We start from the raw sequence: 25,525 nt of genomic DNA on the forward strand, positions 1-25,525 counted from the left end.
TCAATGGAGTTGGTTTCGGTGGTCGCATTGCACGTATACCATACGTGCTCTTACAACCCTCACTATTAGTCTTCGGCATGATAACTCAGATTTCCCATCGAAATGACGAAAGAAATATTTTCGTTTGGTTTTTAAAATTTTAAAATCAGGCTGTTAGAAGCTGAGATATGGTGATTTAAAGCGTACATGTGTGCGAGTTACGCCGTGACCGCGCTGTAGGGGTATTAATTGCGTCATGCATCGCTGCTGCAAACGTCATTCTGTGTCGCATTTTCGTGGCGATTTTTGTTAATCCATGGACGCACGTTATTCCCATATGAAAACTGCATGGGGTGCACCTAAAGAAGTTTCACATCAAAAGGAATCGGTCTCCTCTCACTCTTGAGAAAACGAAGAAAATCACACAACCACATATTAAAAGAAATCCTGTTCGGATATTGATCAAAGTATTTTAAGCTTGAAATAATTAAACTTTTACTTGGTTGGACAGATTTCCAATAAATCGTTTTTACTCCAATCTGCTCAAATACAACTATCCTGTTCTCAGATCGCGAAGACTCGTAGATTATATCGTGGATGTTCATGTTCGAAATCAATAAAACCGTCATACTAACTTAATGTATTCCAATAATCGCTATATAATAAAGTTTAATGTTACTTCTAATGATCTGTGATGACTGTATCTGTCTTCTGTAACAAATATATATTCAATTTCAAACATTTTTATACGCCATTTTAGTGAACGTTATCGTTTTGATGAAATGTGTTGGTGACCATCATTCATTGTGATATTTTCACTGAAGCTAAAAGTTTCGCAATTATTCCGCTCCCAGGGGACGATGATATTCCATGTTCCCCCAGGCTAAGTGAGCAGTTACCAACGTAATCCCACAGAAAGGTATATCCTAACTTCCCTGTCTGGCCTGTCACAAATTACAACACTGAGTTGGGAAACGTTCTGGGCCGCAGGACATGTAACCCTAAACACTAACTCGATGTAGATATTCGTCTTACTATTTCCACATTTTACTGGTTGGTTAGTTAGGCTACTGTGCTGCATAACTGCTGTGTAAAGGTTATATATCAAAGGTCACACGTGGGACAGCCACGTGTGACCTTTGATTGGTTGTTCGACCACTGTTAAGTGCTAATCATGGTAGACTCGTGACAACACAGAACAGGAATGACTTAACCGTGTTAGCTGTTGTCGAGATGCTGGCACCTGCACATCTTTCCCCCACACAATCATTTCGCGATCAAAGACAATTCGACATCAGTCGTTCTCGACTTTGAGCCTTCACCAGCATCATAGACAGTCCATTCCTAAACAAGGGGTCGTTGTTAATGCAATGTTAACTTAATGTATATACTTCCTTTATTTGGCGTAAATGTTAATTTTTTTCAGTTTTTCGTAAAAGAATGTGTCCTTTTTTTTTTTTTAATTAAAACTAAAGTCATATTCGTTTGTAATACACATTACAAATGAATATTAGATGTTATTGTAAAGTCATCTTCTAGAACTTCCAGTTCTGGAGAGCAAACAGCTCGCTGAATGTTTTACACTGGTATTACAAAGTAAGCTCCTGCTCCTATTAAAGAGAGATGTTTGAAGTAGCAGCGAAAAAGAAAATACTAATTCTTTATATTGCATTTATTGAGATTAACGTCATATATGAGTCGAATAAAACTGAAGTTTACTTTCCAAAGCGTGAATAGAACGTTCCTGTCTTGAAACCAATTTTTTGGAGTCGGCAACTAGATTACTTCCTTTATCGTCTTCCTGGAGGGGCTAAAAATAACAAAGTAAGAATTATCATTTGCTTTCTTCATTTCATATTAAATGGTAATAATATAAAGATTAACGGAGGAAAATGATCAATAATCTCTTGAACAATTTTGAGAATATAATTAGGGTAGGTCGTTTCATGGTTTTGCATGAAAATTAATTGTCATAATAACCACTCTTCTACTACGTGATATTAATAATACAGTTTAAGCTTATAGCCCCAAACCACTATATATTTAAGGTGAAGTTTCAGACAACTTACCATTGCTTATCATCAGAGCAAACATTCGTTGTTAAGAGGGAGAAATATCAGGAGTTACAATTTGGGAACATTTGTAATTAATTTATAATTGTGAATTAAGGATTTTAGCATTAGCATTAGTAGAGGCATTTGATGCAAGAAAGCAAGCTTATGCAGCATCAGCCAAAAAAAAAAAAAAAAATTAACATAAATAAATAAAAATAACCACTTCCACTTCACCCCTCTGTTCGTTCGAAATACCTGTCCAGCTGAGCCTTAAACTTATTTAGGCTATCAACTTCCACGACTAGGGATGGAAGTCTGTTCCACCCACCAACCACCCGCTGGCTAAAGGCAAATTTCCGCACATCTATCCTACATCTGTCTTTCCTCAATTTGAATTTATGCCCTCTCAGGTGATTTTTCTGAGCTAGAGGAAGAATCCCATCAGCATTGAGCATGCTCAAACCATTCAAGGCTTTGTACACCTCTATCAGATCACCCCGCTGGTGCCTAGTTTCCAGACACTGTAATTTGCAAAACTTAAGCCTTTCTTCGTAAGAGAACCCCTTTGTCCCATTCACCAATCTAGTTGCCCTTCTCTGTACTCTTTCCAGCAGCTCTACATCCTTCCTGAAATGAGGCCTCCAGGCCTGTATACAGTACTCTAGGTGTGGCCTGACCATTGCCTTATACAAGGGAATAATCACCTCCTTATCCCTGCTAGAAAAATTCCTATATATCATTGACAATACACCATGAGCTACTCTTGCAGCTCGTCTGCACTGCTCAGAGAACTTCATATCTGCCTGCACCACCAACCCCAGGTCCCTTTCATTCTCTACCACTGTCAGTGTAGTACCACAGAGTTGATACGCTGCTCTGGGGTTGCTGTTTCCCATATGTAGTACTTTACATTTGTCAATGTTAAACTTCATTTGCCACCTCGAAGCCCATCTGCTCAACCTTTCCAAATCCTGTTGCAGCAGCATAGTGTCAGTAGTGTCCTTGACAACCCTGCCAACCTTCGTATCGTCTGCAAACTTGGACATTAAGCCTGATATACCATCATCAATATCATTTATAAATACAGAAAACAATAAAGGCCCCAATACTGAACCCTGAGGGACTCCACTAATAACATTAGTCCACGATGAGCAGTGTCCATTGATTACCACTCTCTGTCTTCTCCCCCTCAACCACCCCTTTATCCATAGCAGCAACTTGCCTCCAATGCCACACTGCTCCAATTTGTGCAGCAGTCTTCCATGTGCAACAGTATCAAAAGCCTTTCTAAGATCCAAGTATATAATATCAAAGTTATTCCCTGCATCCAGTTCTTTTGTGACTGCATCATAGTATCCAATCAAATTGGTCAGGCAAGACTTCCCCTTAACAAAACCATGCTGTGTCCTAGCTATAACTGAAGTCTTGTCTAGATGATCCTGCAGTGCTTCTTTCACCAGTGCCTCCATTAATTTTCCGGGAACAGAAGTTAAACTCACAGGTCTATAATTACTTGTGTCAGCCTTTGATCCCCCTTTGTGAATTGGGGTCACATTTGCACATCTCCAGTCAATGGGTACCTCCCCTGAGTCCAAGGAAGCTCTCATAATTATGGCTAAGGGTTTGCTTACCTCCTTTGCTGCCTCCTTTAATATAACTGGATAGATCCCATCCACCCCAGGTGCCTTTCTTGTGTTTATCTTCAACAATTTCTCCTCCACTTTGCTCTCAGTTATTACAAGATTCTCTAGCTTACTGCTAGAATTGAATACACCTCTGGCATTCCCCTCGCTGAATAACTCCTCATGTGTGAATGTCGATGCAAAATATTCATTTAGTTTGTTAGCTACCCGAGCAGGGTCATCAACAGTTGACCCATCGATCTCAAGTGGACCAATCTGATTCATCCCCTTCCTTCTAGAGTTTACATAATTAAAGAACTCTTTGCTGTTTTTCTTCGCATCCCTTGCCAAGGATCTCTCGTAATCTGCCTTCGCCTGCCTAACCTCCTTTGTAACTTGGTTACAGATCAACTTGTATCTATCATAGGCGTCCGTGTCACGTGTTAATTTGTATTTATCCCATGCATTTTTCTTCTCTGCCATATGCCTCATTAGTTCATCTGACAACCATTTAGGCCTAAACCTTGAACAATATTTCTTAGTTAAAGGTTAAAGAAATAAGTTAGAAGTTAAAGAAATAAACTTATTTCTTAGTTTTCAATTACATTAGGACTACAGTGTTTTACTTTAGATTAAGGTAAATGCACACAGACATGCATATATAAAAATTCTTACCTGCTGCCAGATTCCATCAAAACCGTTGCGCATACTGGCAAGAGGTGCTGCCAACAATTGTTTGTTTGTTTATTTGGTTTTTAGGAGCATTAGCAACTAAGGCCATATTGCACCGGGAACATGCGGTGGTAATTCCCTGACCTTTCCGCATCCTCTGTATTTGGTGGGCACGGGCTCGAACCCCGGTTTAATCAAGAAGCGTGTGCTACGCACTGCTGCTTCCTCCATCCTGCCTACGGAGGCGCCGTCTGCCAACAATTACATTATAGGATTAGGTCTATTGACCAATAGTAGGGTGCCAAGTTTTTCTATCCTGGATCCAGTGATTCTTGTTTGAGGTACGCTATCTTCGTGCTCAGATCATCTGCAAGCTGGTACTCGGGGTTTGGAAGGGGTTGCGTGGGCTAATCTGGATTTTTGGAATATTTTGTTTTTCCCGTTTTTCTATATCTTCCTTTATTTTCGTGTTGAATAGGCGGAAATATTGAGGGTTAAATTAGATTCCTTATTTCCTGTTGGTTGATTGAGATTCCGAAAATTTTTATGAAAAAGGCCTCTTTAAATTTTCTTTTGTTGTGCTGGTTGTCTGTATGGAGGATTTTAGTCTTGTTAAAGTTCCATGTGGTACCACATTAGAATGCATGTATGGCTATGTTCGGATTTTAGGATTCTTCTATATTTCACATTTTTTATGTTCTTTAATTCTTCAGGTGTCCTCTTTAAGATTCTCCAATGTGTCTAGCCCCCACCTGAAGTCTATTTTATGAGTAGGGGCTGTTGTTTTGGCATCCGCTCACCGTTGCTGAACTCTTCTCTTGAAGGTGGTGATTCCATACTTTTTTGCTATTTTTATACGAATTGTTGGTATGCATATGGGGGTTCTTTTGTCCCTGCTGGGTTCAGTTTCTGTGAAGGTCTTGGTGAGTTCATAATGACAGCAACAATACTAAACCATTATAATGTTTATAATGACCTATTTGAAGAATAGGTCTTGGAGATATCATGTATTGCTCTGTTAATAACTTGTAGAGGAAATCCGTTCTTGAAGGCAATCATGGTTATAGTTTGGAGTATTTTGCAGGTGTTCTTCTTTACAAATTATGTATGCTCTGAGGATCAAAGAATTTGAGAACCTTGATTTTTATTGAGAACTGGTGACAGGATTTGTAGTTTAAGAAGATCCAGTGTGTCTAGGCTTCCTGTAGATTCTCATAAGTAGCTCCGTGGGTTTTCTGATGGACAAGGTGTCATGGAGAGGCATGCTGTTATTTTATGTTTCAGTTTTAAATTTTGTTTTGATGATAGTTGTTAAGGTCTTCATAAAATTTTTGTAATGTCCTGTATAGTGGTTTGGGCTATAGGCTTAATAAACTATATTAATATCACGTGGTATAAGAGTGATTATTATAACAGATCTTGAATATTCTGTACGAGTATTACTAATTAAGAATTCTGAATATCGGATACTAATGTCTGAGCAGCACGGATTTCCTTCTTTCGCTTTCTGGTACATTTTTTTTTTTTTTTTATATCGGTCCCTTTCTTCCATTAAATATAAATCATATATATGCAGATGATAGTACAAGGAACTCTGAAGAGTACTCTATCCTTAGTATTGTTTTTGGAATTTATGAATGCTACCGAAAGATTCCTTTTTGCTGTTTTGAGGGTTTCATTTTACTCTTCTCTTTTGGGAAGCACATCTCAATTTGTACCATTCGGACGATTAATTGCTCTTGTAGGATTTATTCTGTAGGATTACTTTTATTAGAAAAGGGAAAAGTGGAAGTTATGGTATCGAAATTTTCTTTGTTTCTTCTAGAATAAATGAAGAAAAATTTCTTTTGAAAACTTATTTTGGGTGACTCCTTGTCTTTACTGTTTATTCGGATTGCAAAAAGAACTGCAGGTATCGGAATAGTACTACTGGATGCTATAGAGGTAATCTTACATTGCAAACAACTTGGTTCATTTCAGTCCTATCTTTTATCTTTCTTATTAAAACATTATGTACTTATTCTCTCCTTCGTTTATATTTAATTTCTGGGAAATTTTCTCTGGGGTAGAAAACTACAACCGAATATAAGAATACTAAATGTGAGAAGCCTAACTTCTCGACGTTTCTCGATATAAACATTACTCGTATCACTCTCACTTCATTCTGCTAAGTAATTTCTCCAAGGAGTTTAAAGAGAAATTACTTAGCAAGATGCAGTGAAAGTGATACCAGTATAGATTTCTGCGCTTTTCATTTTCTGAACAGCTCGCTCTGTACCAATCTGAAACAATGCTTTTCTTTCGGGATAAAATTGTGTAGTTCTAAATGCACTTTTAAATAAACTAAAATGATATGAACCACCGGTATGTAGATGTAACTTTAGTTTAAGTTTTAGTTTATTAAGGGAACGATGTAAGGATCGTTCTTGTTTTATCTTTAATAACCGGAGTGCAAAACAAAAAACGAGAACATTGGCTTGTTTCGTTTAATCTGAAAAACTGAAGTTAGATGCATTCGATAAACGGGGAGAGGGGGAACTAACAGCCTACTTCTAACGTAAGTTAACACACTTTCTTACCTGGTCTGCATTTCTGTTTCAAGCAATCCATGACGTCTTTAGGTTTGCATTCCTTTTTCAGCTATAGGAAATAAAAAGAAAATCAAGCTCGGCGAACCCCAATGGGTATAATTGTAATTACAAACGATGAAAACAATTTAACATTTATAGTAGATCACTTAAAAATGTAAAACATAATTCCGTCGGGGAAAAAAAACAAAAAAAACAGAAGATTCTGCATATATCTCTATGGATGCATCTGTGACTTCTAAGTAAATGCTGGAATAAATTATAATATCATGATTTTATACTAGCAAGCAACCATTAAATTGTAGAAACTCTACCTATTCTGTACTAATGGTATATAAATAGATAGCACATTTCATATTATTCTAATTTGGTTATTCTGGTAAATTATTCATTATAAACAAGGGAGAAAGTTACAATCAAATCTTGTTGCGTTAAGAGGAAAGTTGCTGCATAAAGTTTCAAAACCATTTAATTCAGCATCGACGTTATACCGTCCATTTTTTTCTCACTCTGAAGCTTGCGTTGGCTCATAAAAATTGGAGACAGAGTAGGGACTCCATCTACAGAAGAAATCTGTGCCTAGCACAAGTGCACATCATCCCTAGGTGTGATTATCCAAAGAATTTTTGTTATAGTTCACTCCTCGGGACTACTGGGGGAGAATGATCTTGTTTGGGCGGCTTTGTAGTGTGTGTGTGTGTTTTTTTTTTTTTTTTATGATCTTTCAGCATCTAAGACGCTTGCGGCTTATGATATAAGAAGGTTCCAGTTTACCTTCGCCTTCTTAATGATTTTTTTTTTTTTTTTTTTTTCGTTTTAAAATATATTACCTGTACGGAAATAGTCTGCCAAGGCGTCTTTACCACGGGAAAGTTGCCCTGACAGGCTATTTCTGATAAAGGTAGTACTGGACATAAGTTGGTTTTACATCATTTGAATTAGACTATGAAAATTTGCAGTATCATTGATGAATTTCTGTTTTCAGAAAGGGATAATTTTTGAATATCGATATCTCCTTCAAAGTTCGTGTCTGCTGAAATTTTTAGTATTTAAATTTGTATTTCTTCTAGATCAATTGCTATCATTTTACCAAAAGTATTTGCCTTTGACTTATCAGATCTTTCTGTAAAGTGCATATGGACTGTCAAATTTATATCAGATGTTTCTCTTTCTTCCTCCCTCATAATTCAGGAGGGAGGTCACATATGAAATTTCTTTAATGTAATGAAGTCTACTTAATTTAAACGTTGGGATGTTAGTTGCGTGTTCAACTCAAAAGCAAAGGGCTGCGAGGCATCTGTATTCGCGTTGATTCTTTGTTCGGTTTGCTGTTTTCTGGACAAAAGCTTCCGCAAGGAATAAAACCATGGAATCCTCCCATGAGACTGACCAACTCAACCATGAAAAAAAAAAACGATGCATATTAAAACTTCTCGCTTTATTAACGGAATTAGAACCGGGTCTGTTCCAACTCATGTGGGTGGACGATGGTTATAACCAGTGTGCTACCGGTGGGGGTGAATTTAAACGTAATCCAAGTTCTGTTGAAACTGTTCTAATTTTAGATGGACACCATAGCGACTAATTGTTATACATTTTAAATGATAAACACTGTATGAAAATTAGGTAATAATTCTGTTTTCGGTGTCATACTACTTCGGGTATGTCAGCGGTTTGATCCAATTTTCCCCCCAAACCTTTAAACTTAATTTTAAATATGAAACAAATGTTGGGTACGAATTAGTGTTTCCTCTTTAAAGCTTTTTCTCCAACCTTAAGCTTTTTCATTTCTTCTACCAACTGTGGTAAACGCTGCTCTTCGTGGACTAATGTTATTAATGGGGTCTCCCAGCTTAGGTGTTGGGCCCACTGTTTTGTATATTTATCAGTGATATTGATGAAGGTATATCACGCTTGATGTCGAAGTTTGCAGATGATACAAAGGTTGCCAGGGTTGTTTGATAACGGTAATGGCAGTGTGCTACTACAACAGGATCTAGAAAAGTTGGTCAGATGGGTTGAAAAGTGACAACCGAAGTTTTACATTGACAAATGCAGAGTACTGCATATGAGTAGAAGTAACCACCGAAAAACTTACCAACTCTGTGGTACTACACTTAGGGTGGTAGAAAATGAAAAAGACATGGAAGTAATTGTGCAGTCAGATATGAAGTTTTCTGAGCAGTGCAGACAGGTTGCCAGTGCAGGTAATGGGGTATTGTCAATGATATACAGGAATTTTGCTAGTAGGTTAAAGGTGATTATTCCTTTTTATAATGCAATGGTCAGGCTACGCCTTGCGTACTGGGTACAGGTGTGGCGGCGTGATTTTAGGAAGAATGTAGAGTTGCTGGAACGAGTACAGAGAAGGGTAACAAGATTGGTGTTAGGAACGAAGGGGTGATCTTACCAAAAAAGCCTTAAGTCGGAAACAGCTAATTCAGTTTAAAACACCAACGGAGGATGAAAAGAGACTTGTGCAGAGTAACAGAAAGGCTATAGCTCATCAAAAAAATACTCAATACAAGACTGGTAGCCAGAGCGGCATTTCACAGTGCAAAACTCGACGTGCTATGTCACGGTTACGATATCGCATACTACGATCGAAAGCGGTTTCTTGAGTGCCAACACTTGGATAGTGGTCAGTTGGAAAAGCCTTGTCTGCTCTGATGAAATTCGGTTCATGTTGCTTCATGGTGATGGAAGGAGCAAAATATGGCGAAACATAATTGAGTCAATGTACATATCTTGAAAAATGGCGTATTATCGGTGTTGCGAATGTTTTCATAGTGCATTATGAGCCCCTGGAAACCAGTGGACGAATTTTTGGATGCAGTAGTTTATCCATCTGGAAATGGATTATTCCAAGCAGGATAATGTGCCATGTCATTACAATACCAAAATTATATAGAACTGGTTTTTGGAATATGTGTAATTTGAGCCTTCTGCCCTGCATCACCACATTTCAACTAAATTTTGTGGGGTGAGATGGAAGAAGTTATTCAGAGTAGAGATCTGCAACCATCCAATATGTCAATCAATTGCAACTCAATTTGTTCATTACTATTAAGCTGGTGGAACTAATAAACTGACCACTGAATGTAAATAATTATTAAAATAGCCTACTAAATACGATTTCTAATAACAGTGAATTGCAGATGTAGCAAGCATACTTACTTCTGCGTCGTTATCCTTAATGCACTGTTCGAACTGAAATAAAAAAGATAAATATAATAATCCTGGATGTTTAATATAATAAATTTTGAAACAAAATACAAGAAAAATAACTGACCAAACAAAAGAAAAATCTTTTTCTTCAAGAAAATGTATTTTGTATAAAGTTTTTCTGATTGCTAATACAAATCTAGTTGTGTGTTTTTTTTTTTTTTTTTATGAGAACCCCAAACACGAGAGGTATTATAACCTATAGTACTTAGTACCGTGCTTGAGTTGGAGACTGAGAAGACGAAAGAAGATATTTGTTGACATTGGACTTGAACTTCTGTAGATTGTAATTTTCAGGAAATACGTATGAAGGAAGGTTGTTCCAGAAAACGGCAGTTGAATGAATAAATGAGGAAGATGAAAAGTTGGTTCTGTGGGTTTGAAGTTGGACAGTAAATGGATGTTGGCTGGTGGCGGCACGTGTTCGGACTGTTTTGAAAGAGAGAGCGGGAATTATAGAAGCCAATTCAGAAGAACAGTGCCCATGGAAGTATCTGTAGAAGAGGCATGCAGCAGAAACAGTGCGTCTATGAGACAGCGAGTGGAGAGACTCTGTTAGAGATGAATCATTAATTAACCTAACTGCCCTCTTCTGAATGGAATCAAGAAGCCTGAGAGAGGTTTTGGGGGCACAACCCCAGATGTGGGAACAATATTCCATGGCAGGGCGGATTTGCGATTTATGCAGAGTGAGCAGCTGATTGGGAGAAAAGTAGCGCCGAGAGCGAAAGAGAAAACCAAGTTTTTTAGATGCAGAGGAAGCAATATTTGTAATGTGCTTGTGCCAAGAGAGATTAGAAGTCAGGGTAATCCCCAAAAGAGATATATCATTTTGCCTAGAAATCGGAGTGTCACTAAAGATAAGCACAGGAGCAGAAGAATCCTTTTTGCGAGATATAAGACAAGATTGAGTTTTAGAAGGGTTGAAATCAACTAAGTTGTCTTTGCCCCACTGGAGAATTACCTGAAGATCGGCATTTAAGGAATTGGCAGCAGATTTTCGAGAACATGAAGCTGATTGAGCTGGACAAGGTTTCTCAAAATGGAAAGTTGAATGCAATGTGCTATCATCGGCAAAACTATGGATAGGATTTCCAGTCAATGGAAGAAGGTCATTGATATACAAGAGGAAAAGAGTGGGGGAAAGAACTGAACCTTGGGGGACACCGGCATTAGTGGAGAAGTTAGAAGACAGAGAGCCATCTACCATCACCCTCAGTGAGCGATCAGAGAGAAAACTGGATAACCAATTACTAAAAACAGTTGGCAAACCATAAGATGGAAGCTTGTTTAGAAGACCTTTATGCCAAACACGATCAAAAGCCTTTGAGATGTCAAGAGCAACAACTTGTGTTTCACCGAACCTTTCCATTGAATTAGTCCATAAATGGGTAACATAAGCCAGAATATCACCAGTGGATCGACACTGACGGAATCCATACTGGCGATCGTTGATCAGATGGAAGGTTTCTAGGTAGTTTAAGAGTTGGCGGTTAATTGATTTCTCCATTACTTTAGAAAGAGTGGAAGTAATTGCAATGGGACGATAATTAGATGGGAGGGATTTGTCACCCTTTTTAGGAACTGGCTGGATATGAGCAAATTTCCAAGCAGAAGGAAAAACACCTTTGGAATAAGAAAGTGAAAAAAGGCGGCAAAGAATAGGAGTAAGTTCAGGAGCACAGGTTTTGAGAACAAGTGGAGAAATACCATCAGGACCTGGAGCTTTCTTAGCATCAAGATTCATCAAAATCCTTGTGATATCCTTTTGACGGAAGACCACAGGAGGCATTGAATGGAGCGTGTTAGGAATGGTGGGAGGTGTTTTACCAAGATCATTAATACATGAGCTCAAAGAAAAATGGGATGCTAGCAGGTCAGCTTTATCCTTGGCTGAAGTGACAACAGAACCATCTGGTTTGGACAGAGGTGGGAGCAGAAATGGGCAAAAGTTGCGGCCAATAGCTTTGGCAAGAGACCAGAATGCTCGGCTACCATTAGGGCAAGAAGCAAGTTTTCTACTCTTAGCCTGTTCAAACTCTAGTTTGGACTGATTAATAACTGCTTTACAATTGTTGCGAGCTTTGGTGTAGGCAGAAAATGAAACTGAAGAATTAGAAACAAGCCAATTACGATATGCAACGTTCTTCTCTTGGACAGCCTTAGCACATTTATTGGAAAACCAAGGTTTAGATAAAGGACGGGATTTTAAAGTGGAGTGTGGGATAAAGGATTCCATTCCTGCAAGAATAATTTCACTGACACGATCTGAGCAAATGTTGACATCAGAAGTTTTGAAACAGTAATCAGACCAAGGAAAAGAAGAAAAGAAGTCTCGCAGGTCATCCCATTTTGCATTCTTGTAATGCCAAACAATACGAGGTTGGGAATAGCCATGAGATAAAGGTTCCATTGGAGAAGAGGCAATCACCAAGTTGTGATCTGAAGTGCCTAAAGGACCTCTCACTTCAACCTTGTACTTAGAAGGGTTGTTTGTGAGATAAAGATCAAGCATATTGGCTGTATGATTAGGATTGTCCGGTATTCTTGTAGGTAAATGAACAATCTGTGCTAGGTCATTAGTAATTGCAAAAGCCTCAGCATCTCGACCTGCTGGGTCGGTGTGACTAGAAAACGGAAGCCAGCTGGAGTTGTGAACGTTAAAATCACCAAGGAAAATTACCTCACTGTTAGGAAAGTTGGACTGGAGAAAGTCAAGTTGCAAAGAGAGGAAGTCAAAGAGCTCCAAGTGATTAGTGGAGTTGGGAGAACGGTAGAGACAACAGATGAATTTTACACAATGAGGTAGAGAGATTTTAAGCCAGAGAAGATCAAAGAGAGGAGATTCCAAATTGCCAAGACTTTGACAGGGAATATCAGAACGGACATATGCACAAGTACCACCTTTGAGGCGAAAGGAATCATACAGCAAATAATTTGGACATCTGAGATGAGCAGTAGTTGAATCAACTGATAACTGAGATTCAGTCAGAAAAAGTACATGGGGTTTGGAAGACTGCAAGTGGAAATGGACATCGTTGAGATTAGAATTGAGACCACGTATATTTGTGAAATGAATTAGGAAGTCCTTGGGAGGTTTAGATCTTTTCGCAGATAAGCTTGCTCTATTATTTTGACAATTCATGGTGTATTCAATAGTAAGAAAAAGTGGGTGGGCCATGCTGTATGAAGTAATGAAATTTTTGGATATGGCGTACATGTGGTAAGAATATACCCAGATCCTTGACATAACGTGGCCTCGACAATGCTCCCCGCATACACACTACTCGGACTCCCTCCAGTCACTATCTGGCAGAGTAGAGGTAGCAAGATTATACACTAGCTGATCCGGAAGCTTCCTAGAGAGTTACCAATAGGTTCAGTCCGGTGTACTAACTAGCGGCCGGCCTGCGAACACCGTTTTAGAGCTGTACCCTCGAAATGTAAGGAATATTGGATCTCGCCACGACATTCATGATAACCTCAAAAATCATCAATCATACTGCATGATGGAAGAGATAGGGAAGGGTTGGCCGGAACTTAGCTCTAGAGACTAAACATGGGTTCCACCACTTCAAGCCTCCAATAAGCAAAGTGGTGGTATTTCACCGGTTGACGAGAGTCATCTACCACCTAGTACTGCCTGGTAACATAGAGGGGCGGCGTTCCTCCATGTGGTGTGGGCGCCACACCTCGACCCCTGCTTACGTTGGTTCACACCTGGGTGGTCACCCACCATGTACTTATGCATGAAGGTTATACCCAGGATTACTAACAGTCCCACCATCGTGAAGGTGCAAGCAGAGGATTTGGTTGTCATAGACCGTCAGGACTTCGCCGAAATTGGGTCCACTTTGACTTGAGTGTCACCCGAATATCAGTTCCATCAGCGTTTTAGACTCCCAGGTAGCAAGAACAGCTTGTCTGGCATATCTGAGAGAATGTCTGTGACAACCTCAAGGACCTATTTGCGCCAAAGCTGTTAGGTATCTCTATATGCGGCTGCGTTTGCTTATTTCCTTTCGACTGTTTGATAGAAGAGAAACCTGAGATTCTGGGAGATAAAATTACCCAACGCAATCCTTGAGACTAATTCGACCATACTGTTAAAAGGACCTGTGAAAGTCCACCCGTCATTGACGGGATTTCTGTAATTGAATGTCCCAAAAAATAAATCTCGTTTTCGGGACTTTCAATAGAGATATCCTAAATGTAGCCAGTTTTATACAGTTATTGATACTGCTCTAGGTCTGAAATCTTTGTCGTTTTATCGATATAAATATATTAAATATTTCATAAGGTAAAGTGCATTTTACTCATATTTTCTTACTTAGTATTAACACGTAATGTACTTAATGTTTAATTAGGGAAATCTTTATTTGTAGGGCTGTATGAACGTTATAAATCTTTATAACGTTCATACCGCCCTGATCCTGGGGCTAACATATTTTCAGTAATCAAAAAAATATCCTGAAGTCATAAATAATAAAATGAGACATTTAAATAATTAATACGGAAGATTTGTATTATTCCTTTCAAGTCTTAGTAGTTAAAATAAAAAGACCATTTAATGATTGATAATTATAAATAGACATTCTTAGAAAATGAATAATGACGTATTTAAACCATTCCTACGGAATTTCTTGCTATCCCAGTTAATTTAAACAACGATATTAAAAAGGAGAAGCAAATAATCTGGAATGAACTTGTATATGTTTAGCAAAGAAGATGGGACACTTAATTCACTGAACAAGTTACGAGGTTTTTTATTCCTGAGGGTACCTTCCTGTTCGAAAAGTAAAGAAAATCTTGGATCTTCTTCGGTCTGTACACCTCATTAATTTTTAACGGGACACTCCTCGATCAACAACTCTGTTCATATTTGGTCCTACGGATTTACAGAGAGTGATCACTGAATTATGATCACCTACCTAATACCGTGTTTGGTCGCCGCGTACGGATAACAGCTGTTATTCGCCTAGGTTATTGCATTGGTGGGATTTGAACTCTGGTCTTTTACATCCCATGTAGGAAGGCGGGGAGTTAGCCACTGGGCTACCGCGATTGCTTTACCGAAGTTAGCATTTAGAAGTGTTAAAAATTAAAAATGATAACTACTGTATTTCGGAAAGTAACTTACAAAATTAACTGAATTTTAAAGGAACAAACAGAATTGGTGTACTATACGCTTAATCCGACTTTAACCTAAGAGGAATTCTAAAAAAGTATAATTCCCCCACCCCGCTCTACCCAACTAATTTGAAGCGTTTAAGGCATTTAATGGATTGAGTAAACCGAAGGTAACAAACAAAAAGTAACAAATTTAAATTGCAAAAGAATCGTAGTGCATTAGATGTGCAGAAATTTGAATTCAGCCAGAGACTAAAATCGATGTTAGAATAAGCGTCTACCTAGTTTTGTGGAAGATGGTTGTTTGAATAGGACTGCAAAATTATTAGAATGCATATATATTTTATAAATCCTATTAATTAACAGATATTCGTGAGATATCAGTCAGCACCGAATCGGCCATTGTGATAATAGCACAAAATATGTCCTTTTTAATTCAATTATTAGTTCATTTGCAAGCACCCCCTTCCGAAAAGAATCAACAATTTTAAAAGGACCTCAAAACTATAGCTAGGTGCTTTGAAAATAAAACACATTAGAAACTACTAACAAAAATACAATATTTTTCAACGAAAGTAAGATTATTATCTTCCTTTCGTAATAATGAATAAATATAATTAATATTTTGATATTAAATAAATATAATTAATATTTTGATATCTTTTAGATATCCTAGTTAGCAAAATGATGGTCCTACAAAATATGTATATATACTTACTGCTTTAAAATTGTTATCGTCTTTACACAGATCAACCAGTTTCTTATAGTCTTGTCCACATGTGTCCCCGTTACATTCCACATTACCTTTCCTCACACATTCCTGGTAAATATCTTTAGCTTTCTGCAAAAAAAAAAAAAAAAAAAATAATAATAAATAAATAAAAAAATAATAAGTAACGTGTATTGGCCCAGGTGCCGGACGATGTTCACCGCAAGGGCCAATGGGAAAAATTGTTTCTCCTTTTTCTTTATTAAAACTTGTTCACGGTACTAAGTATTCTTCATAAAGGAGCGAGGTCCTATTTGAAGTAATTTATTAAAAGTTAAATGTTTAATCAAGTTTTTAAGTTGGAAGTGAAGCAATTGAAAATTATTCTTTATGGCTAAATTCACTATGGCTTCATTACATACGGTGTCCCGTATATTTTTAAAATATCTTGGTACATATAAAGTGTTAAAAGTAATTACAAATTGTTTCCTAATTTTGTTATACTTACCTGAGAGTGCGCTTCGGATGGATATTGCTCTTCAACACATTCTTTCAGTTTATCTTCAGGACAATCTAAAGAAAATAAATGTTACAGTTAGTTTCGCAGAAACGTATCATAGGGTGAAGCTAATAAACAATCGTAGTGTAAGGTTTACGAACCGCCTATCCAAATGGGAGCAAGTGGACTGCATCACTGGATTAAAGAGCAAGATCTCTCGAACGCAATAAATAGTCGAAGCGTGAGGATGTGTACAGATAGGTATGTACAGTATCGGGCATAGGAAGAGCCCTCTATGTCGAATTTTTAGCGAGGCAGGATTGTTGCACGAAAACAAGTCTGTTTCCAAAACAGCGCGCGTTTAGTGGTGTTCCCGACCTACCGGTACGGGAGTGTATAAGGCAGGGGTTCTTAACCTTTTTAAGCCGTGACGCAAAATGTAGCATGGTGGAGATCTGGTACACAAGTCTCCCCCCCACCCCCCGAAAAGAATCAACAATTTTGAAAGGATCTCCAAACTAAAGCTAGGTGCTTTGAAAATAAAACACACAAGCTAACAAAAATACTATATTTTTAAATGGAAGTTAAGATCATTATTTTACTTTCGTAATAATTAATAAATACGAAATTTCTTTTTGAAAATATAATATAAATTTAACGAACAAGCAAAATATATAATTTTTAATAAAATTACCATATTTATCTGCGTACATTCATTAAAAATTCAAAATTTCTCTCACATAAGTTCTGAAAATATGTTATTTTATAATAATTATTGAAAAGTTACAAACAAGAAAATTTCATAATATTGTGTAATAAACTTAAGTACTAAATATGTAGTATTATCAACATCCGTATTAATGTAACACTTTTTGGAAGGTTTTTTTTTTTTTTTTTTTTTCAAATTGCGGTTTTATCTTGGAAAGACTGCATCTTAAGTCATTTTCTGGCTACAATCAATTTATTAATTTATTTTTTGTAATTGCGAGGACTGAAAAACTGGTCTCATGCATGTATATCAAAAGGAAAAATATCCTTCATTGCTTAATTTCTCAAGATTTTTTTTTTTTTTTTTTTTTACCCTCAACCAGAATTCACTCAACGTGTGGTTTCCAAAATTATTTGAATGTTAACTCACTTTGCTATTCCATAAATTGCTTGTGAAAATTATGAATGTTTATAAATTAAGCACGGAGGTTAATCATAATGGACATAAAGATTCAAAATCAGAACACATCCGACTAAAAAGTCTGCTAGCGAGAGCCCGCGTTTTTTCTAAAATTAACCATTTGAATCTGGTGACAGCCTCTTTGTAGCCAGCTTTTGTCTATGAAAAGAATAGTGATATGTGATAATATGTGGATTATTTTCTCTCACTCTGGCACAAAAATGTTAATGAGCACCGAGCATTGCCGGCTTACCATGAGTACACGTTATCCTTTGATATATATGGTTAATTCGCAAACGAACGGTATCACTGGATAATGGAATCTCTTGAAACTTCTAGGAAAGTTCATCTCCTCAAGTGATACGCACCATATCAATAGCCGCAAGTTTAATAAGCTCCTCCGCTATCGTGTGTGGCTTTTTGTGCTTTGCAACTCGTCAAGTAACATAATAAGATGCTAAAGTAGCTTATTGCACACAATATGCAAAGCTATTGGTAGGAGCACTCAGGTGCTGTCATTTGATTTTCTATTAGTGCCTTTCAAAGAAACTTCTTGCTTTTCCTACGAAACCCATATGCTTCGTCTGAAAGTGGCTTTTTAGTTTATTTTTATTCAACGATTCATTACTAAGTATTTCACAACACGGCACACATTGTAATTTGACAACTCCATGATCATTAATAAATGTGCAGCCAATATCTAAATCTGTTCTTCATATTCTCGTTTCGTCTTTTTCAGTGTAAAATTTTTGTTTAATATTTACTAATAACAATTACAAAAAATACAAACCACCAGCAAGTTCCGTAAAACACGCGCTAAATTTTTCACTGACGCCATGCGATATAGCGGCCGTGTTGAGTGCTTGTGAATCAAAGAAGTAATGTCCATACCAGTGTGTCTGTCTTTGAATATACTCGGCGGTTCGCCTAATAAGTAGAAACGCCGTTCTCCCCACGCTAGCGGAAAAGACCTGAATTCGAGGCCCGTCGATGACGTGAGGAATTTTTAAGGTCTTTTTCACAACGTGGCTGAGTTAGTCTGTCTCAGGCGATGGTATCATGGTTTTTAACTCCGGGAACTCTTGTTTTTCGTCTAGAAAACAGAAAATCGACCAGAGAACATACACAATTTTCAGACAGTATACACGGAGCAATATGGCCTTAGTCGCTGGTGCTCTTGGTTATAAAAGCGCTAAAACCCTTTTATAACAACAGCACGTCACGGACATCTACAACATTCGGCTTATGTCGCAATTGGGCAGCGGATGATTGTGGTCGTCGGACGAATAGCATTTCTTTTCTTAACATGTTTCTTGAGGGAAGGGTACATGCGTGGCGACCACAACAAAAGACGATGTAGCCGGCATACATGGTACAGACACTGAGGAACAGTTCGTTGTTGGCTGGCTGTAAATTTCAATTGATTTTTTTTTTTTTTTTTTTTTATGGTTCTTCGGCAATTATATAATGAGGTTAAACCACATCAGTGCTTCATGAGTAGCACGGTGGTTATAATCGCCACTCTTTAAGACTTTATGGAAACTGCCTGACTTGAATAAATACTCCATTTATAGCTATCCAGCTAGTGAAGATGTAGTTTACGTTGTACAGTGTAATGCAAATTGAAATATTTACATTCCATATAATTTATGCACATTTAAGGATAATGATTAAAGACATTATTTAATTACATTATAAAGCACACAAGATTGTCTGAGGTGGGATTTGTACACTTACGATGAGCATTTAATCTATGTCCTTGCCTCTTTACTGTGGATATAGTTTAATTGTTGTAAGGCTCTTGAGCCCAAGATGTTTAGTCTGAAGTATGTCCGGTCCAAGAACAGCCACATCTTCCATATGATGTTTAGAAGGTATATCTGAGGTAATATTTTTGCTTCGCTTTCTCCTGATGAATCGTTTAATTCAGCTTGATGAGAGTTACTATTCAAGCTGAATTCAGCTTGAGTAGTAACTCTATAGATCTGTAGAATTTTTTTTCTTGGTGAGCTTCCCAATGTCAGATGGATAAAGAATTAAAATACCGCAATGCAATCGAATAGACACATTTGATTCGGAGAGGTCACACTTTTGAATTTGAAGCTGATGGAAGTAAGTTGATATGGCTTCTGCTGCGTCTGGAAGTGTATAAGTGTGGGGGTTGATATTCTAGATGTTTGGTGAGTCGATTCTACCGGACAGTAGCTGTGCGATGATCATAAGGTTCCTTGGCAGTAGTGTAGCTACCCTTTTCCGGACCCGGAGGCAAAGAACATGTTCGGGCCCCTACTTAATTAATGAAAATTGCAAAAAGAAGACAGCCAAAGATGCCGAGCCCGGAGGCAATTGCTTTGGTTGCCTACATGGTAGCTACGCCACTGTTCCTTGGGGCTATATGATAGTAGTATATTTAAATAAGTAATCAAGAGCGATTTTGATATGGTATTGGCAAGAATAGCTATTTTTAAAACACAGTATTTAAAAAATATGAATCTGGATTGGTGATTGTGGATGCACTGGCCCATAGGAATAAGACACCGACGGGAACTGAGACAATGTAACTGATAATGGGATGTGATTGTGAAAGCTGGAGATATCTTGTTTGATGCACATAGTTATGCAGGTTTTTTGTACGAGTGGCTTTTTAAAATATGTCAGAAAAATCATGTCTTTGTCCCAAGTGACGCCTGAACCATTATATCGAGTGACTTGTTGGATTAGACAGTTCCCTATTATGATGGTCATGTAAATCATTGGTATTTCTCTTCTTACAGAAAGCAGTTTCTATCGTTTTTTTTTTTTTTTAGCGAAATACAACAGCATAGAGATAATCTTCGAGATCCTATAACTGTTTTGCATATGGTTGATGAAAGATATTGGGGTCCCTTCGTGACAATTTAGTAATTCAAGTCGTCAAGATAGGTAGTAAATTTATCATGGTTAGCAAGGGAGGGTTCTAAGGAGGCAGCAGAGCAAATCCTCTATAGAATCTTCTGAAGCAGATAATTCTATGATAATTATCCTAACTTCTTATGAACAGGGCCCTTGACTACAGTAGCTTCTTAAGAAGACTGAATAGTTGTCCGGAGATTCTGAATTCCCGTGGTATGCTGTAGATACCAAGAATGGACATTTTGTCAAAAAATGTGAAAACACAATATCGAGTTTCTCCTTGTTGCATTTCCTAAAAGCCGTATGCCTATGAGGGTGTTAATAGTGGATCATCGTAGCTCTACACTATGAAGGTGGCTGGACATTGGATTATGATGAAATTCTGATGAGTAGAGGTAGTGTCACTTTTTCCATGATTGTCAGAATGGTGCTAACTAAAACAATCAGCCTAAAATCGCTGTGCAATTTTTGGTTAGATTTTTATTTTTTGAAATAGGGGAGACCTAATACGTGTTCCTTTTGGCAAGTTACGATCTGGTATCGCGCATGAGGTCAAAGACGTCTAGAAGAGAATAATCGATGTATGTATTGCATAATTTAACCATAAAAATTGAAAACTCGTCAGTGTAAGTGGTGAATTTATTGGAATGATTGAATTCCGGTCGAAGACTTTGAGAATGGGATCATCGATATACGTATTGCATTGTTTAACCATAGAAATGGGCAATCCATTTTTATGGATTTCCCATTGGTACCACTGGTTGGATTTGTTTATTGGAGCCAGTGATGGATTTATTGAAATAACGTTGATAACTTCCATAAGGTGTTTTCAAGAGACGATTATTTCAAGCTGTTTTGGTTTGCTGGCAGGTTAACATGTACATTGGGGCAGGAATGAGCAGAGCTTGTTTTCGAGCCATGTATTAAGATTAAAGGAATGGGCAGGGCTTGTATTTCAGCGATTTATACCACTCGATTCGATTCTAATAAATGATAGTAAATTTTCATGTTTTTCACGCAGTGGCCAAGTTGATCGGTCTCAGGCGACGGTAGGGTTTTTTCTCCCAGGAACTCTGAATTTTCGTACATCAGATCGACGAGAGAACAAGCAATTTATAGATATAAGATAGTGCAAGTGTATGATGTACTCGATCGGCTAACCCGAAATTGAAAATGTGTGTTTATTTGGTTTACCATGCCAAAGCGTAAATATATAATATACATTATTAGAGTTATGGATAAAATTAGAATCAGCATTCTGATTATTATAACATAAAATGACAAATTTAAATTAAAGTATACAAATTATAGTGCGTTTAGGGCTCATGCCTCAGGCTGCGAGAAAGTCTTGACTATGTATAAGCTAAGTGCAGTATAAGTTAAGTATAAGTTATTAATACACAGCCAATTCTAAATTAGCAAAATATTTGCAAAGGCGGCATCGTTTTAAGTTATCTCTTATCTCATATTGTGAATACCTTCACAACGAGTTGCCATGATATTGCACTACTTCGAATAAGTAACGCTTCACATACAGCAGAAGACTAATGTTACTTATCTCAGTGGATACCACCACCCAGACGGCACCGTTTCAGGGCTATTTGGCCCTTCTTCGGTGGGTGGGTAGGTACCCAAGTGATGCAATGATGGCACGACAGTTGTGAAGTATAACTCCACAATATGAGAGATGCCTGATGGTGTAGGCATCTCTGGGGAAGGAAAATAGATCTGTGCAAAACCCACAATAAACAAATAACAGGAAATACCTCGCAACTTACTTGTGTAGTGTGCTCTCCAATGCCGTGGAAGTTTGATCTGCCGCACCACCCACCAGCCTCAGGAAACTATGGGGCCTCGAATTCTGGGTGCTGAAGTGGGCCAATGTGTGGTCTCACCAAATCTACACAGCATCTAAATCTGCACTCTGCTCCAACCTGAAATACACGATCACGGTCCATATAGCCCATGTGCTAAAAATAAAGGCATTCCTTAATTTGTGTTCAGCTAAGCATGATCACATCAACATCTGGAACACGATTGGTTGGCGTTTGACAGGCAGACATCTCCGCAGTACCCCCTCCTTGTGATCAAGGCTCTAGAGTTTACAGAATTTCAAGAGACATTTCCCAAATGCTAATCTGGACACTGAGCTCGCCCAACATTAACATCAACCTGTGGTCTATTGACAAGGCATATCGCGACGGCATCTTGGCCTATCTTTCTGTTTGTAAAGAACAGTTATGTAAGTGCCGGTCCTAGTTAGCCGATATCATTTCATGTTCTGCTCAACCTGTAGTCATTTTCGTTTTAATTACCGTTATATTTTGATCATAATTTTTTTTTTTTTTTTAAATCTTTATTCGTTATTTTATGTAAATTCTCAACGTACTTTAACTCTGTATCTCTGTGTTTGTTCACTCCTATAAACAACGTATTGTAAGATTCCTCTGGCTTTCTGTGTAAGGAATCACTAATGTATACAATTTACGTTAATACATAACTTATTATTATTAAAGTGCTTATATATATATATTCGTTGTGAGGAAACTCATGTGAAAAATATTTATGAGTGTTGTAATATATATTGCGGCAGAAGAAAGTCACCATTCCTTAGCAGGAAATAATGTGAGATAATTTTGTGCTGTGTTAGTGCCAAGAAAGGACAACCGCGACTCTTCTGGTCCAAATGCATTTGGCTGCTGTTGCGTGATTGGGTTTAGTTTCTTTGTATCCTACCCACGCTAAGAATCTTGTCATTCAGAATATACTCGAAGTATTATTCTTTTCAGAAAAATATGCTGAATTGGCGTGATTTGTTTTATTCCAATCCTTTTGGAAATCGAGCAGAAAGAAATGTCAAAATTTGCCTTCCCAAAAAGAACATATCTGCTGAAACGGTTTGGACGACAATTTTAGCTCATAGATGACAAAGCTTGTAATTCACTAAAGGGATCATAGTTTATTATACCTGTGGTACGTCTTAATGTGATTCAGTGCTAGTTTGCAATCAGATCCCACTAGAAACTAGTGTAGTGACAGTTCTATGTTAATTGCTAGGATCTGATCGGAAACTACGCTCGTAAGAGGACAGCAGCTGATCTCTCAGATGATTATATCTTCGTTCCACCCATTTTATACTGGTAGCAAGTCAGATTATCATGCTTTATCCTTGGCAAGTAACACGGTGCTTATAAGTACCATCCCTGTCAATCGGGTGGAAAAGGTGGTCGAATCTTGTAAATGATGCTTGGAATTTCAGTTTTTTTTTTTTTTTTTTTTTTTTTTACAATGCTGAGTTAGTCGGTGTCAAGTGAAGATTGCATTTTCTTATTTCTCCCAGAAAGTAGGGCGTTTCGTTATGCAACGGAGAAAAAACGACCACAAAAGACAATTTATAGACATACAATAGATACAACACATTATGTTCTAAGTAGCTGAAATGCGCCTAAAACTGCAAAACAAAAAAAAAAAAAAATGTATATTTTATGTGCAGAAAAAGGGTTTCTGTTAGAAGGAATATTGTAGCATTTTGACGGAGAAGGTAAATGTTGAATTATAAGCATGCCAATACTAAGATAAAGGGAAATAAAGAAATGTTGAAGAAAGGTAAAAGGGTAATAAAGAATTAAAAATATTTTCTTTAGTACTATTGAAAAGATTACTTTCATATATTTTTATAGGTATAGCATTAATTATCTCTTCTTTTTTGATTGGTATCGGTATGTATGCACACTTTTTATTTGTGGAACAGTCGACGCCCGTTTTCACTTAGTCTCGCAATCTAAGCCAACGGTCGTTCCCGAACTTTCTATTCACAATCATTCTTAGTAGAAATAAATGGAAAATGGGAAGGGTTAAGGGAAAAATGATGAAATGTGAAAGTACACTGCTCGTCTTCTTTACACCCAGACGGCTCTTGAGAAAAAAAACACACCCAGTTGTGTGATTTTAAATATTGAAAAATATTACTATTGACAGACAGAAATGAAAGGAAAAGTGGGCCTGTGAAACAGAATGATCCATCAAATCTGAAGTAGCAGATCTTCAGTTCATATGGTTATTAATCCCCGCCCCCATTTTTAAAGTAAAAGAAATTTAACTATTTTATACTTACTGCAGATGCATTGCTGAGTTTTGCTTTTCTCCTCCTGAGTCGATACGAGGACAAAGCAGAGCAACATAGAGAAGGCAACTGAAATCACCATGCTGTGCATCTTCCACCTTTTTTACAGTTATAGAGGATGCCTAAGTTGGTTTCACTGATTTGAGATATCTCGACACTGTGCTGTGACTTTTTATCTCCTTCAGGATAATAGTGTTGCGTGCTACTCTGTTTAAGATGTTTCAACACGTGGGTGACTCACATTGCCGGCAGTATTGAAAAATATTGATTTTATGGCAGTTGTTTAAATTTTTTATTATAAAAGGGAGGATTTTTTTTTTTTTTTTGTTTACAGCGGAAAAAAAAAATTGATGGACTTCTTTATTCAATCTAGCTTTCTTGAATAAGCTTTATTTCCGAAATTAACTGAATGCCAATTTCGTATTTTGTCTTCATATGAGCACAATAGTATTTTATGGAACTTAAAATATAAGTATCATCTCATATCTTTAAGAGCAGTGCTTTTCAAACGAAAGACTGAGTTAAAATTTATAAACAAATGTTTATAAGCAAAAATTATAGTTTATTGGTACATTAATAAATTAAAAGTTCAAAGAATTCCTAATCGCATAAAATTAGACTTTTTATTTTACTTTTAAAATTGTTTTCAACTCTGGGAGACTTGGAAACTGTACCCGTTGCGTTAAGGCGGCAGTTTCGCTGAAGGCAGCTAATTCTTGTTTCAGGATAATGACCCTGCCCATTCCGCACTTTCGACAATTCTGACGAAACATAGCATTGTCAGATCAACCATCCAACCTACTCTCCCGATCTAGCACTAGCAGATTCTTTCTCTTTCCGAAGGTGAAAACTGCCTTAAAAGGA

At 37.4% G+C, this 25,525-nt stretch overlaps 1 protein-coding gene across 1 annotated transcript; it reads right to left on the bottom strand.

Annotated features, from left to right (window-relative positions):
• Positions 1-1,630: 1,630 nt before the first annotated feature.
• On the bottom strand, positions 1,631-24,814 carry LOC150076304 (uncharacterized). The gene is made up of 6 exons (XM_090387506.1): positions 24,653-24,814; positions 16,488-16,552; positions 15,989-16,111; positions 10,093-10,125; positions 6,907-6,967; positions 1,631-1,789 (listed from the first exon to the last, which is right to left on the bottom strand). Exons 1-6 carry the CDS (start codon positions 24,750-24,752, stop codon positions 1,770-1,772), a joined length of 402 nt encoding a protein of 133 aa, XP_090243632.1. The 5' UTR covers positions 24,753-24,814; the 3' UTR covers positions 1,631-1,769.
• Positions 24,815-25,525: the final 711 nt, after the last annotated feature.

Source organism: Mastigoproctus giganteus, chromosome 13, assembly GCF_048544385.1.
Source record: "Mastigoproctus giganteus isolate SK-2022 chromosome 13, ASM4854438v1, whole genome shotgun sequence".
NCBI classification, from domain to species: Eukaryota; Metazoa; Arthropoda; class Arachnida; order Uropygi; family Thelyphonidae; genus Mastigoproctus; species Mastigoproctus giganteus.

Coding starts and splice junctions, on each gene's coding strand:
- LOC150076304 (XM_090387506.1), bottom strand. CDS start 24,752: ATGCACAGCATGGTGATTTCAGTTGCCTTCTCTATGTTGCTCTGCTTT. Junction 10,126..15,988: donor ACGATAACAATTTTAAAGCA/GTAAGTATATAT, acceptor TTTTTATTTCAG/TTCGAACAGTGCATTAAGGA. Junction 1,790..6,906: donor GAAACAGAAATGCAGACCAG/GTAAGAAAGTGT, acceptor TGTTATTTTTAG/CCCCTCCAGGAAGACGATAA.